This window comes from Enhydra lutris, unplaced genomic scaffold, assembly GCF_002288905.1.
Source record: "Enhydra lutris kenyoni isolate GAN:26980312 unplaced genomic scaffold, ASM228890v2 scaffoldscaffold56, whole genome shotgun sequence".
Lineage (NCBI taxonomy): Eukaryota > Metazoa > Chordata > Mammalia > Carnivora > Mustelidae > Enhydra > Enhydra lutris.
Genome location: NW_019154140.1, coordinates 6276234 through 6292199, shown reverse-complemented (window position 1 = coordinate 6292199; position 15966 = coordinate 6276234). Strand labels below are relative to the sequence as shown.

General features: G+C 36.9%; 1 protein-coding gene across 2 annotated transcripts in view; it reads left to right on the top strand.

Moving 5' to 3' along the window:
* Positions 1-15966, top strand: part of LOC111157979 (RNA polymerase II associated protein 3) — a 41034-nt gene that overhangs the window by 12771 nt on the left and 12297 nt on the right. The window contains exons 6-12 of one of the 2 annotated variants that reach the window (XM_022519752.1): positions 6035-6156; positions 7098-7168; positions 8537-8662; positions 9648-9775; positions 12683-12804; positions 14302-14372; positions 14492-14593. In XM_022519752.1, the coding sequence (XP_022375460.1) occupies positions 6035-6156; positions 7098-7168; positions 8537-8662; positions 9648-9775; positions 12683-12804; positions 14302-14372; positions 14492-14593 (742 nt within the window). The remainder of the gene's footprint in view (positions 1-6034; positions 6157-7097; positions 7169-8536; positions 8663-9647; positions 9776-12682; positions 12805-14301; positions 14373-14491; positions 14594-15966) is intronic. The other variant, XM_022519753.1, reaches the window with a different exon arrangement.

The following is a 15966-nucleotide window of genomic DNA, read 5'->3' as shown; positions in this document are numbered from 1 at the left end:
CCACATTGGGGCCATAAATATTTAATAGTTGTTAGATCTCCTTTTTGGATAGTTCACTTTATTATGATATAGTGCCCTTCTTCATCTCTTATTGCAGTCTTTGGTGTAAAATGTAGTTTGTCTGATATAAGTGTTGCTATTCCAGCTTTCTTTTGACTTCTATTTGCATGATAGATGGTTGTCCATCCCCTCACTTTCAGTCTTTCAATCAGGTGTCTTTAGGTCTAAAATAAATCTCTTGTAAGCCGCATATAGATGAGTCTTTTTTTTTTTTTTAATGCATTCTGACACCCTGTGTCTTTTGATTGGAGCATTTAGTCCATTTACATTCAGAGTACTTACTGATAGATATGAATTTAGTGTCATTTTATTACTTCTGTTGTTGTTTCTGGAGATTTTCTCTTACTTTTTAGTCTTTGTCACTTTTGGTCTTTTTTTCCCACTCAGAGGTCCACTTAATATCTCTTGCAAGGCTGGTTTAGTGGTCATGAACTCCTTTAGTTTTTGTTTGTGTGGGAAACTCTCTAATCTCTCCTTCAATTCTGAATGACAGCCTTGCTGTATAGAATATTCTTGGTTGCGTGTTTTTCCCGTTCAGCACGTTGAATGTATCTATCATTCCATTCCCTTTTGGCTTGCCAGGTTTTTGTGGCGAGATCTCCACTTAGCCTTATGGGTCTCCTGTGCAAGTTAGGTGCTTCTTTTGTTCTGCCTGCTTTTAGGATTTTTTCTTTCTCACTAGGTTTTGCACATTTAACTGCAATATGTCTTGGTGTTGGCCTATTTCATTTGATTTTGGTGGGAGTTCTTTGTGCCTTCTGGGTTCTGATGTCTGCTTCCTTCTGGGTTCTGATGTCTGCTTCCTTCCCCAGATTAGGAAAGTTTTCAGTGATTATTTACTCAAATAAATCTGCCTCCTTTTCTCTCTTTTCTTCATCTAGGACTCCTACGGTATGAATGTTATATGTGATGGAGTCACTGAGTTCTCTAAGTCTATTCTTGTGATCCATAATTCTTTTCTTTTGTTCAGCTTCTTTATTTTCCATTATTCTATCTTCTGTATCACTTATTTGTTCCTCTGCATCTTCCGTCTCTGGGGTCATTACATCCAGTCTGTTTCGAATCTCAGTTACTACATTTTTTATTCTGATTGTGTTTTAACTCTTATCTCTGTGGCAAGGGTCTCCCTGATGTCTTCTATACTTTTCTCAAGCCCAGTGAGTATCCTTGATTGTTGCTTTATATTCTCCATCAGGCATATTACTTATCTGTTTTGATTAGATCTCTGGCCATGACCTTTTCTCATTCTCTTTTGGGATGAATTCCTGTGTTGGCATTTTGTCTGAGTCTCTGTCTTCTGTATTTTAGAAAAGCCTGTGATGTTTCCTAGCTTTCTGGAGAAGAGGTCATATAGTGTCCAGGGCGTGGTGCTCCAGGAGTGTCCGGTGTATGCTGTGTGGACTCTGCTGCTGTGTTTGGCTGTTCTGTCCCTCAGGTCAGGTATCAGCAGAGGTTCTTCTTGCCTGCTGTGGGCAGTGTTTGAACCTTGGCCAGAGTATGGCAAGTTTTAACTAGGGGTGCTCTGGTCTGCTTGTTAAATGAGACCTGCTGCTGCTACTACCACTAGAACTGAAACCTTGCGGAAAACTCTGGTCGGTAGACATGGTGCGTGTGGGGGTTTCTGCTGGTGGTCTGGGGAAAGGGCCTGCTGCGCTGGGACTTAGGCACACTTGCCTGAGAAAAGCCATACCACTGGGGCGCAGGAGGCTGGGACTTGGTGTAATAAGCAGGTTAGGCAGCCAGTATTGGTGCTGTGCTGTTGACTGAAGTTGGTTTATGCTAAGGGGGGTTGGAGGGATGGTTCCTTTGTACCCGGAGAGGGGTCTCCACTTGCTGCTCTCAGGGAAACACTCCTAGAAGAGCAGTTTCCTAGGTGTTCAGGTCGCTGTTTCCAGGCTGTGTGTCTCCTGGTTGCTTTCTTGCTGGAAACAGTGCAGTGTACTTTGCATTCTGTCCTAGCCAAGCCTGCTGACTTCTAAAACTCTAAACTTTAAAGGAGACCTGAGCTGGTTTTCTGGTGGAGGCTCTTGCTGCACAGGGACGAATGCAGGTTTGACCAAGAAGGGCAGTGATGCCACAGCGCAGGGGTGTGGGATTTGCAGCAAAGCCGGCTAAACAGCCAGTGTATCTGGACTAGCCGGGTTAGCTGCCCTCAGCAGGTGTCTCTGCACCTCTGCTGGGGGGCAGGGGTGGGAAATGGCACCTGCTGGCTTTTTCGTCCCTTAAAAGGTGTCTTTGTGGATGCTACCTCTCCAAGAAGAGTGCTCCAAGAAGAGTCAACAGTCTTCCCGTGTGCTATAGGCGAACCTCAGATCACTTCTTCTTCCCCAGGTAGCTTGCCTGCCTTCTCCCCAGGAGCAGGGCAGCAGCCTCAGGGCTCTATCCCAGCCAAGCCGAACCTCTAAAACTCCAGTTGTCAAGTCCTACTGGCTGCAAAAACTCCTGAAAATTAGCTGCTCTCATTTTCCAAGCCAGTGACTTTGGGGATTTGCTGTGCCTGTCCCTGAGCACTCTACTCTATCACCGTTCTTCTCGATCAGGATCAGGGCTCCCTCCACTCCACAGCACCTGAGATCCGTTTCTCTCCCAAACCACATTTCTGCACTCTCTACCTTCCTTGATAGGGTCTCCTCTCCCTCGAGTTGTACAGTTCGTTTTGTCAGTCCTCAGGTCAAGTACTTGGCTATTTAGAATGATTTGATATTTGATATTTATCTAGCTGAGTTGGAGGAATGAGACAAGCCTACAGTTTTCCTGCTACACCACCATCTTAGCTCCCCTTTAAGATGCATATTTCTGTGTGAAAGAAACTAATCTGAAAAATCTATATGCTGTATGATTTCATACTTTTCAACTCTGTGACATTCTGGAAAAGGCAAAACGATGGAGACCATAAAAAGATAAGTGGTTATCAGGGGTTGGGGGTGGTGAAGGAATGAGTAGGCAGCGCACAGGAGATTTTTAGGGCAATGAAAATACTCTGTAATAATGTAATGATAGATACATGCCATTTTATATTTTTTCCAAACCATAGAATGTTCAGCACCGAGAATAAGCTGTAATGTAAACTGTGGACTTTGGAGGATAATGGTGTGCCACTGTGGGTTCATCTCTTGTCCAGATGTACCACTCTCATGTGGGATACTGATCATGATAGCCCTGCACGTGTGGAGGCAGGGAGTATACAGATGAGAAGTGTCTGTACCTTCCCCTCAGTACCGCTCTGGGCCTAAAACTGCTCTAGAAAATTTGTCTTAATAAAAAAAATTAGAATAAAAAAAATCTTTCATGATAAAGTGTCTGTGAAGAGATGAAACCCGTACTATATTTCTTTTCAGCTATAAATTCTTACGGCTCGCTTCTTTTTATTGAGTTATTTTATTCAAACCATTTTAAATGGTTTAAATGGTTTCAGATGTTCAGACCATGCTCCTGTAGTTCACGTTACCAAGGTGTTCCTCCAATAAAAATTTGAGTAATGACATCTTTACCCAATTCACAAAAGAAAGTTAGCTGGGTAAATATTGTATAGAAATTAATATCCTTATTTTTTTTTTAAAGATTTTATTTATTTATTTGACAGAGAGAGATCACAAGTAGACAAAGAGGCAGGCGGAGAGGGAGAGAGGGAAGCAGGCTCCCTGCTGAGCAAAGAGCCCGATGCGGGACTTGATCCCAGGACCCTGAGATCATGACCTGAGCTGAAGGCAGCGGCTTAACCCACTGAGCCACCCAGGCGCCCCTAATATCCTTATTTTGAAAAATCATTTATCCACTCTTTAACCTAGAGACCTTTCATTATGGAAAACTTAAAATATGTTCTAATCTTTATCTTTAAGTCATACTGACCCTTTAAAAATACATATTTATGTTGAAGAATATGAATGTATTATAGTTTTATCATAAGCAGAGAATGGACTTACGTAAGAATTTAAAAAAAGACAAATACCATCAAGATATTTCTTGAATATTAAAAATTTTAACTGTTAAATAATTATTTGGAAATACAAATTATATGGGTATCTGAGTTTTTTAATAGCTTAAATGGCATATTTAGGTCTCTGAAACTTGTTAATAGCCTGTCAAATTATAATATTTACATTTTATAATATAACTATAATTTAGTATGTGTAAGTTATGGAAAATAATTGGCTCAGTGGGTTAAGCCGCTGCCTTCGGCTCGGGTCATGATCTCAGGGTCCTGGGATCGAGTCCCGCATCGGGCTCTTTGCTCATCAGGGAGCCTGCTTCCCTCTCTCCCTCTCCGCCTGCCTCTTTGTCTGCTTGTGATCTCTCTCTGTCAAATAAATAAATAAAATCTTAAAAAAAAAAAAAAAAAAAAAAACCTACATGCATGCAGTGTTTCTTGGGGCTGGGTCACAGGATGTATATATGTTCAACTTTACATGGTGATGACCAGTTGTATAAGTAGTACAAAGGTGGTTGTATGAATTTGTATTCCTGTTAGGAGCATGTAAGAATGCTTGCTCCATTATCTTTACCAGCACTGGTAGAATCGGGCCTCTTAATTGTTTTCAATCTAGTGGATGTAAAATGGTAATTCACTGTGGTCTTAATTTGCATTTCCACAGTTGCTAGTAATGTGGAACATTGTCTTATATATTTATTTACCACTTGTATTTTTTCTTACCCCTGTGAAATGCCCGTTTTGTCTTTTGGCCACTTTTCTGTTAGGCTGTTTTTCTGTTGATTTTTAAAAATTCTTTATTTTGGATGCTAATCCTTCAGTGTTTTTTTATAATTATTTTCTCCTAATTTGCTTTATTTTCTCCCAATTTGCTTTTTTTCTTTCTCTGTGAAGTCTCAGTGAACAGAAATTCTTAATTTTAGTGTATTTCAATTTATTGACTTTTTTTTTAAAGGTTAGCACTTCTAAAAATATGATTTGTTAAAAAAAAAAAGGTAGTTTCCTTCCCTGAGCTCATATAGTCTTCTGTACTTTCTTTCAAAAGGTTTTATGTTCTGCTTTTCACGTTTAAGTCTTAATATATGCTGAGGTAGAATTCCAGTTTCATATCTTTTCATATGAATATTTCAGTCATTTAGTCTTATTTATTGACTATCCATGCTTTCTCCATGGATCTGCAATGCCACCATTATTCTGTGTCAAGTTTGTACTGATCTCTTTTATGTCACTGTATTTTCCAGTTGATCTGCTGCTTATCCTTCTCCCCGTTCCATACCATCTTTAATTGCTGTAGTATTATAAGTCTTGGTATATGGCATTGGGCATGTTTTCTTACCTTATTTTTGAGGAATGTCTTTGGTATTCTTGGACTTTAGCTTATCAGTGTGAATATTAGAATCATCTTGTCAAATTCCTTAAAAAGTTATGTTGGGGTTTTGATTATAATTGCTTTGGATTTAGAGCTCAGTTTGGAGAGAATTATATTGCCATGTGTCTGTGACTTATTATAGATCATGAATGTGCTATATCTCCCCTTAAGTCTTCTTTAATGTTTTTCAAGAAAGTCTTCAAATTTTCTGCATATGGGTCTTTAAATATCTTTTGTTAGATTTATTTCTGTTTTTTGTTGCTTATCTCTAGTAAAGCAGCCACCTTGCAAACTTTGATTATTTCTAACAGTGTCTCTAGATTGTTTTGAGTGATTTAGGTAGACCATCATATCATGTGAGAATGTCAGTTTTATTCGTTTATTTTCCAGTCTTTTTATCTATTTTTCTTCCTTATGAAACTGTGTTAGTCAGGACCTCTAGTACAATAATGACAAAAGTGGTGATAGTGGGCATTCTTGTTCCTTGCTTTAAAGGGAACATTACTTACATCTCACCGTCACGAATTAATGCTTTTCAGTAGCCTTAAGTAAATAAAAGAAGGTGGGAAACACACCTTTAATTGTGAGCTAAATCCCCTTCTTGGGGATTTCAGAAACAAATTTTGAGGTTGGGTTAACAAATGAATTTTATTAACCTTAATTTTTTTAAATTGCAGATTTGCTGTTGCTGAGTCTGATTGTAATTTAGCAATTGCCTTGAATAGAAGTTATACAAAGGCTTATGCAAGGCGAGGTGCTGCTCGAGTTGCTTTGCAAAAATTAGAGGATGCCAAAAAAGGTATTAATGTATTTCAGTTCCTTAATATCTAAAAAATTCCCTAATGATTTAATTTAACAGATGCTGTACAAAGAATACTAGATAGTCACAGTTCTTACCTTTGGAGAGCATTCTGTATTTGAATAAAGCTCATTTTTGCTTTTTAAAAGAATCTTGATACTTGGGAAAGAATGCATTATTTGCCTCCAATTAGACTTTGGTTCAAATTCTCATTCCACTAATGTGAAGTGAGACACCGATCACATTAGGTGGGTGACCAAAGGGAAGGTTATGGATGGATCTCCTATGATTTTCAGTTTATCTGTAAAGTAAGGATTAAAACATCTTGTTGGATAATTTGAGGCAGAGGCACTGCATATAAAATTCTTTTTTTTTTTTTTTTAAAGATTTTATTTATTTATTTGACAGACAGAGATCACAAGTAGGCATAGAGGTAGGCAGCTGAGCAGAGAGCCTGATGTGGGGCTCGATCCCAGGACCCTGGGATCATCACCTGAGCCGAAGGCAGAGGCTTTAACCCACTGAGCCACCCAGGTGCCCCTGCATATAAAATTCTTAACACATTTTTCTTTATTTGTAAATTCTGGGGCTTGTATTAGTCCATAAAATAGGTTTATGTACTATAAATAACAAAATCTGAATAAAGTTGATAATCTGATAATTCTGCTGCTCCTTGGTTTTATGATATACAACTTAATGATAGCAAGTATCCTTTCTGGGGTTGGTGGAAGAAGGTGATTTGTCACAGGATTCTGTCAGGGTTTTATCTTAGGGGAGGGAGAATGGAGAAAGTCTAGTAGCCTGCTGTTGTTAATATTTCTTACTCCTCTTAATTTTGCCGCAGAACACTTGCCTGTTTGTCACATGTAGCAAATGATTATTGTTTTGTAGAATTTTTAAAATATGCTATCTTTCAAATATTAATCTTCTAATTTACCTAGATTATGAAAAAGTATTAGAACTGGAACCAAATAACTTTGAAGCAACGAATGAACTCAGGAAAATTAATCAGGTAAATCCTAGTTACTTAAATTAAGTGCATTACTTACCTTTATTTGATGAAGTGTAAAGGTTTTGGCATAGTCTTTGTACTGTAGATTACTTAATATAGACTTTTTCTGATTTTAGTTCTTTGTACTGTATAGTTTTACTAAACAGATTTGCAAGCTAGAGGAAGTACAATGAATGATATTTAAAGATCCATAGGAGTCATCATCTTAAAAAGTTGTCTGGGGGCACCTGGCTGGCTTAGTCGGTAGAGCACTCGACTCTTGATCTCGGGGTTGTGAGTTTGAACCCCATATTGGGTGTGGCGATTACTTAAAATAAAATCTTTAAAAAAAAAAAAAAAGTTACCTGATGTCTGTGAACCACCGCTGCTTTTTTCTTTCCCAGATGATAGAATTACTTCTCCTTATCCCACTAATTTTTCTTTATTGGCTTGTGCTTTGACTTCTATATTAAACTTCTGCATATTTCTTTGATATAAGCTCCATCCTTATAGTTTATATATTAGCAAAAACAATGCTAGTTTTTTAACAGTGAGAAAATAGTTATTAGCTAAAAAATTTGCTGTCAAATGATACTGCACAGTTATATATTTCTTTCATTTTGCTGTTCAGTCAGTTATAGTTATTGTACCGTCTGTTAAAACTTGGAGGAAAAAGTGTTTTGGGAAAATCTGCTTTTATTTTTTATTTTTTATTTATTTTTAAAGATTTTATTTATTTGACAGAGTGAGACACAGCAAGAGAGGGAACACAAGTAGGGGGAGTGGGAGAAGGAAAAGCAGGCTTACCGCCAAGCAGGGAGCCTGATGTGGGGCTTGATCCCAGGATCCCAGGATCATGATCTGAGCCAAAGGCAGATGCTTAACGACTAAGCCACCCAGGCGCCCCAAAAATCTGCTTTTAAATATTGCTATTACTTATTGCTCATAATCTGATAAATTTATCAACTTGCTTATAATTGTGAATTATGTTATATATTTTTGTATTTTGTCTGAGGTTAAATAATGACTGAATATTAAATATGAGAAATTTGGATGTGTGGTCTTAATTATCTATTTTATTTTTGAAAATAGTTCCTAGAATGGTGCCTGACCTGTGTAGAAATTCAATAAATATTTCTTGAATAAATAAATGAACAACTACTATTAGTGGATATGGCTTATTTTCATTGGAATAAGATGTATATTAAATTCACTATTTTGTTTTTTAATTTAAATTAGACTTTGGATTAGAGTAAAAACTATTATTTCAATATTAATTTGAAATGTGTCAAAAATTCTAATACATTTGAGTGATTTACTATTTTAAAGTCAAATATATATGTATCTTGCGTTATTTGTTTTATTTTAGCTGACTACTGTGTCTCCTAGGCTTTAACATCCAAAGAAAATTCATATCCAAAGGGAGCTGATACAATGATTAAATCACCTGAAGGAGGGAAGAAACAAATTGAAGAGCAACAGAATAAGCAGCAGGCCGTTTCAGAGAAAGATCTGGTAATCCAGAGGGATTTTAACATACATATGTTTTGCTGAGTTTACTCTCCGTTTCTTGTGTATTTGTTTCTGTCTTCTCTAACGTTAAAATTCTTCAATAAGAGCTGAAAATTATACTAAAAAAACCCTGGAGCTTACTAATTCAGAATTTGAGTAATTGATGACTTAGTACATAATTAAAAATATAACATAGTTTAAGGAGCAAACTACTTTTGAGGATTTTAACATACTTATGTATAGGTGGTTATAAATTTAACATAGAAATAAGTTACAATTCATTCTTAGAATTTTTTTTTCATTAATTCATACTGTACTGTTTCTGATCAAAATTCCTTTAGAATCTTCAGTTGAGATTAGTTTAACATATTTGTAGTTTTTTTTTTGGAAAAATACCTATGGAATGATAAATACATATGGAATGATATTGATTGTGAGAAACCTGACTGATTATAAATAAGTTTGCTTATAGTGATGTCTGGTATGTACATTCCAGTATGGTTTAATTTATCCTGTGTTTAGACATGTTAGTGTTACCAAAGAATGAGGTATACAATTCTGGTACTCTGTTCTTTCACAAAAATTATTTGAGTTAATGAAATTCTATTGTACAGCTTCTAATATTGAAGAGTATAATATTTGGGCCTATATTTATTAAAGTGTTTTTTTAGATTTAAGTTTTATGTAATATTTAACTAGTAGAATAATGGTTAATGGTGTAAAGTAGCATAGTAGTATACTTTTTTCTTTTTAGTACTGAAAAGAGAATAATGCCACTATAAAACATAACCTAAACTAACAGATTCTAGAACATGTATCATGGATTGGATATTTAACATTAACATATACTTTAATAACTGATAGAGTATTGATGAGTATTCTCATAGTGTTTACTTAAGATTTGAATTCAGCTAATTTTTTATTCTTTTTGCATATTTTGAATTTTTTTTTTTTTAATTCTTCTTTATACTTCTCTCCAAAATGATAGGGGAATGGATTTTTCAAAGAAGGGAAATATGAAAGAGCAATTGAATGCTATACTCGGGGGATAGCAGCAGATGGCACTAATGCCCTTCTTCCAGCTAACAGAGCAATGGCCTATCTGAAGATTCAGAAGTAAGGATTGGTTATACTTAATACTTTTCAGGATGAAAAAGAAATTTACCATAAATTGGCACATTAGATAAATAGTAATAAAATAAAATTTATTTATTCTTGAGCGTTAAATTTAAATGAGAGAGATTGAGTGTGTATCAGTACATATTCAGTAAATGTTTGCTCTTACTATTTTCCCACTTGTAATAGTGTGGCATTACACAATTTAACATTTCTTTGTTTTATGCATGTTATTCTGAATTAGTGATTTAAAAATTATTTTTAACCTCAGAACCTTTTGGGCAAGTTCTTATCTGGCAGTGTTTTATACATAAGAGAATTGTTGCCATTGAGATCATCTGATTGATTATATATACGGCAAAAACTTGGTCCTGTGCTACTAACAGTTATTTCTGGATGCACTCAGGTGTTCCAAGTTGAACAATCAGGAGGATAATATCTGCTGGTAGAAACTGTGTCTCATAGTTCTTTATATCTGTTGTAATCACCTTTTATACTTTAGTGACAGAATTTAAGAAAAAACCTGTGAATACTTAAAATACGGATTCTGAAGTTTTTTGGTACCGTGGACCCATTTGGCTGCATGGGGAACCTTTCTCAGAATATTTTTGAATGCATAAGTATACATTTGAGGTTACAAAGGCATCCAATTATATTGAAATATAGTTTTTAAAATACTGCGATTTTTGACATAGTGGTATATATACTTTTTTATTGACACAACGAAATAAACTACATTAAAAATACAGGCAGATATAAAGCAAAAATTTGTTTTGAAGACATAATATGAAAATTTAAATTCGGGCTGATCTGTGACATCTTCCACATACTGATGAACTAATAAGTGTGAATAGGAAATAAAAAAGTAACACAAATGATTATGTTACCAGTGTGGTAACATGAGACTTTGCTCTTTGGTATCTGATGACTACTAAGGGCAGAGTTCTTAGTTGCCTACTAGTTGGCCACTTAGGTCCTAGGAGCATTTATAGACTAGGATGCTGTGGTCACATACAAATAGGTTTAATTACTACTGTAATTCTGAAACAGTGGTGAACATAAGTAATACTTCGAGATATCTGTAACAGTTGTAATATGAAAGTATCTATGATATTTATTGGGGCAAAGTTAAAGCTATTGCTTTTGCTATTGTGGTTTTTTGTTTATAGTCATAATTGAAAGAAAAGCCAAATCCCATATAAAAGTTAGTGAAAATAAGGATGTAATATTTTTCCCATCCCACTTTTCAGATCTCGCAAAGGACCTCAGGTTAGGAAACTCCTGTCATAGAAGTAAATTTTGTTTGTATATTTATTGTCATTTAAACCAATAGACACAATTAGAGATACATTATTTTGGTTAGAGTAAGTGAGGTGAAAAACAGGTTGAGTGTCCCAGTACAGGTTTAAAGGCATGAGAGTGAAAAAGTTAATGTAACTTCCAGAAAGGGCAAGTGGTCCATATTATGGCTGTTAACATAGCTGGAGAGTCAGGCAGGCCTTTGACTTTGCTCTTTAAAGTACCTTACCCTGAAAACTGGGGTGGGGGGAACAAGGGGGCATGCATGTGTCTGAATGAGAGAATGATACAATCAGCAAAGGAAAGAATATATTAGTGGGCCATGGGCACATGCACTTGCATAGACACAGACATATTCTTTCTTCCATTGAAAAGTGAAGTAAGGGGCGCCTGGGTGGCTCAGTGGGTTAAAGCCTCTGCCTTCGGCTCAGGTCATGATCCCAGGGTCCTGGGATCGAGCCCCGCATCGGGCTCTCTGCTCAGCGGAGAGCCTGCTTCCTCCTCTCTCTCTGTCTGCCTCTCCGCTTACTTGTGATATCTCTCTGTCAAATAAATAAAAAAAATAAAATCTTAAAAAAAAAAAAAAAGAAAGAAAGAAAAGTGAAGTAAGAACTAGAAGATGTTTAAGTTCACTCAAAATTTTGATTGTGTTCTTATGAGGTCTTGTTTCAAGGGTAGGATGGCATTCATTTTAGGCTTTGGGGAGAATGTCATTGCAGGAGATTTTCTTTTTTTGGAATTTTTTATTATGAAACTTTTATAGCTTTCATATAAGTAATATAATAAATCCCATGTACCAAATCATCTAGGGTTAACAAGCCATACCTTTGTCATTATATTTAGTTAGCTTTTTTTCCCTCTGAATTATAAAACAAATTAGAGACATTATGACATCTTATCCCTAAAGGGTCTTTTATACATAATTGCAATGCCATTATCATGTCAAGTAAATTCACAGTAATTCATTAATGTCATTTTTACATATACGAGGTCTTCAGTTTTTCTGTTCTTTTTTGTTTTGTTTTGTTTTTAGTTCCCCTTAACTTTTTGTTTATTAGAGCACTACCCAGTCTGACTGAATTGATGGCCAGTTGCATGGTTGAGTAGAATTTAGGAAAGGTGTTAGATGATATGCCATCACACATGTAACAGGTCCTGAGTTTTGTGTAGATTGGTTTTCCTCAGGTGATGTATAACTTAGGTGATCCTTAGATGGGTAAATACTAAGTTTTATTAGAAAATGAATGCCAGTTTTAATTGTCAGTGTAGTACCTGTGTGTATTGAGTGTTGGCGGGGTGCAGGATGGGTTCCAGCCAGTGGTATTCTTTTGTCTGCTTGGCTTGTATTTTACCACCATTTTTTACATTCTTCCGGCACTTCCTATCCTGACTTTCCTTTAACCTTGTACCTTTTCCCTCCTTCCTAGATGTTTCCAAGATTTGGTGAGAGTGAACAATTAAAAAAAAAATAGTCTTTCCTCTGAAAGACAGATTTGGAAGTTTTTAATTAAAATAAATATGCCTGCATTTTACATTAGAAACTCAGTTTATGTTAAGTTTTACCTATAAGCTGCATTTTCCAGTTGGTAATTTTGTCATATTAAATAGATATGAAGAAGCCGAAAAAGACTGCACACAAGCTATTTTATTAGATGGCTCATACTCTAAAGCTTTTGCCAGAAGAGGAACGGCAAGAACATTTTTGGGAAAGTTAAATGAGGCCAAACAAGGTATGACTATCTTTCTAACAACTATCACTCACTCATTCTTATGAGACTCCCATGTTATAGAAGCAGAGATTTGTGTAGCTTTTCCATTGTTCAAGGGTACAGAACTTACAGAAGTAAATTTTCTTTCACAGTTCAGATCGTGAATAGTTTGCAGATTTGAAGGAATGCAGCTTTCATAGTGGACCAGATTATCTTTTACTTTAAGAGTGTCCAGTCTGATCTGGCTAATTGCCAATCATAGTTAATTAATAATTTGAATTATAGGTGAGAAGGAAAATGCAAAAAGAAAGGGAATCAGCTGTTAAAGGTTAGAGGATAATGTGAGATCTGCAGTGATGCTCCTTTTTATTCTTGGTACTAGTTATTTTGTTTTTCCAGGATCTTTTAAGTATTCAGTCTGTTAGCCTTCTTGAAGAACTAACTTGGTTTTATAGCATATGTTTTCTGTTTCACATATTTCTGCTCTTTCTTTCCTTCAATTTTGTTTAGGCTTTTGTTATTTTATTTTAAAGATTTTATTTACTTGAGAGAGGGCGGCCTTGAGTGGGGAAGGGGCAGAAGGAGAGGGAGAAGCAGGCCCCCTGCTGTTCAGGGAGCCTGATGCAGGCTTGATCCAGGGATCCCAGGATCATGACCTGAGCTGAAGGCAGACACTTAACGGACTGAGCCACCCAGGTGCCCCTATTTTGTTTAGGTTTCATTTGCTGTTTTTCTAATATCTTGACATCAATACTTAGATTATTGATTTTCAACCTGCCTTCTTTTCTGGTATGTGCATTTATCTCTCTAAGCTTGGCTTCAGCTGTAGCTCATGCATTTAAAAAATGGTAGTAAAATATACATAACATAAAATTTACCATCTTAATTATTTTTAAGTGTACGATTCAGTGGCATTAAGTACATTCACACTGTTGAGCAGCCATCACCATCACCACCAAACATCTTCAGCACTCTTTCATCATCCAGTCCTGAAAATCTACCCATTAACAAAAACTCCCCATTCCTTCCTCCTTTAGCCGCTGGTAACTATCATTCTACTTTCTGTCTCTATGAATTTGATTGTTCTAGGTACCTCATATAAGTAGAATCATGCAGTATTTGTCCCTTTGTGTCTGGCTTCTTTAACTTAGCTAATGTCTTGCAAGGTTTAAGGCCAAATAATATTCCATTATATGGAATTTTCTTAGATTCTGTCTTAACATTTAGTGAGTAACCCTGTCATTTTTAATAATGTGAGCTTTGGTAAGTTAGATGACCTCTAGACCTCAGTTGTATCATCTGAAAAGTGGGGTTGTGATGGGGGTCACACGAGAATTCACATAAAGTAACTAGAAGAGCACCTGGTCAATGTTTAGCTCTTATTCTTGCTCAACCTGTTTCCTAGCGCCCTAAGTAAAACTTCTAGAGAGAAGCCTGGGTTATTAACTAAATGTATCATGTCTTGAACTCTGTAAATATTTTCACTAATTTATTCTGTTTCTTAAAAATTCACTTTAGATTTTGAAACTGTTTTGCTTTTGGAACCTGGGAATAAGCAAGCAGTTACTGAACTTTCCAAAATTAAAAAGGTAATGTATTCTTTTTACCAAAATATGGTCTTGTTTTCTGAAACAGAAACACATTACTATTATATAACTAACTTGAGAATATATATTTTGGTAGTCATGCTTACAAATTTATTTTCAAGGACTTAATTGAGAAAGGACATTGGGATGATGTTTTTCTCGATTCTACACAAAGGCAAAATGTGATAAAACCTATTGATAATCCATCTCATCTTGGGTCAACTGTAAGTGAAACACTTTTCTTTCATTTTTTCCTTCCATTTTAAATATCAGTGTTATATTAATAAGAGTTGGAGACAAAGTGTCGAATAAATAAACTCTTTTTAGAATCTTTAAAAAGCACTCTTAGGATTATTGATATAATAAAAATGGGGAAAATTCAGCTGTTTAGAATTCTGGGATAACTTTTTCATTGACTTAACACTACAAATTTAAATATTTCTACATATTTTCTTTTTTAAAATTTTTTAAAGATATTTATTTGACAGACAGAGATCACAAGTAGGCAGAGAGGCAGGCAGAGAGAGAGGGGGAAAGCAGGCTCCCCACTGAGCAGAGAGCCCGATGTGGGGCTCAGTCCCAGGACCCCGAGATCATGACCTGAGCTGAAGGCAGAGGCTTAACCCACTGAGCCACCCAGGCGCCCCTGTGATTTTATTATAATAATAGCCTTGCATCTTCTGTGGGGTTAGGTCTAAAATCAGCACTTAAGCTCAACAACAACAAAAGTAAGATGAATGTGCTTTACAAGTCTGCTCACACTGCTCAGATCATTTATCAGGTGGTGTGGGTGGGGCGGTGTGGGTGGTTCCCGGGGCCACCGAGGTGCGGGGGGTAGAGGTGGTTCAGAGCCCTGGATGGTGATAAAGGGGGGGCCCACGGAGTAGCACGTGCAGGATGGTCCTGGTAAAGGGGGGGTCCTCTGGTCACCATACTGACTTACAGAGCAGAAGTGAAAACTGTGTTGATATGACAGACAAAAGAGCCAATATCAACAACAGCTGAACCCCAGAAAAGCAGGCATCTGCACCTGCCATCTCTCCTACGCCAGGTTCCTAGAGAGCAGCATCAGTGCCAGAAAACTCTGTCCCCCCACTGGGTGCCGCCTGCAGCTTGGGGGAAAAGAGGCCAGGAGGTTAAATTACTGTCACCACATGTCACTGCCCATGTCTGCCAGTGTGGAACAGCTGGGGTTCCATCCTAGAGGATTACCAGAAGTAATTTCAAACTAACAAAGTCACATACTCTAGTCGGGCAGGCGTCTGTGTCCAGGATAACACTGTGTCCCTCCTCTGTGGCTACAGGAGATGGTTCTTTGTGCATTGAGAACAGAGAATGAGTGAGATTAAAAAGCCCATTCCACACATGGAATCATGGCCACTCCTATGGAAAAATTCTGCTTGCCAGCACACGACCTTCTTCCTTTGCTTCCCTCCCTGACAAAAGGGGTCTTCTCTCTGCGAGTTCTGTCAGTGGCCTCAGTGACCTCTCGGAGGTGGGGATGCCTGGAGACTTGGAGAGGAGCTGAGAGGGTGTTTTCTGGGAGGAACCTGTTACTTATAAATGTTAACTAAGCTCAGCTCTGTTTATCTTATCA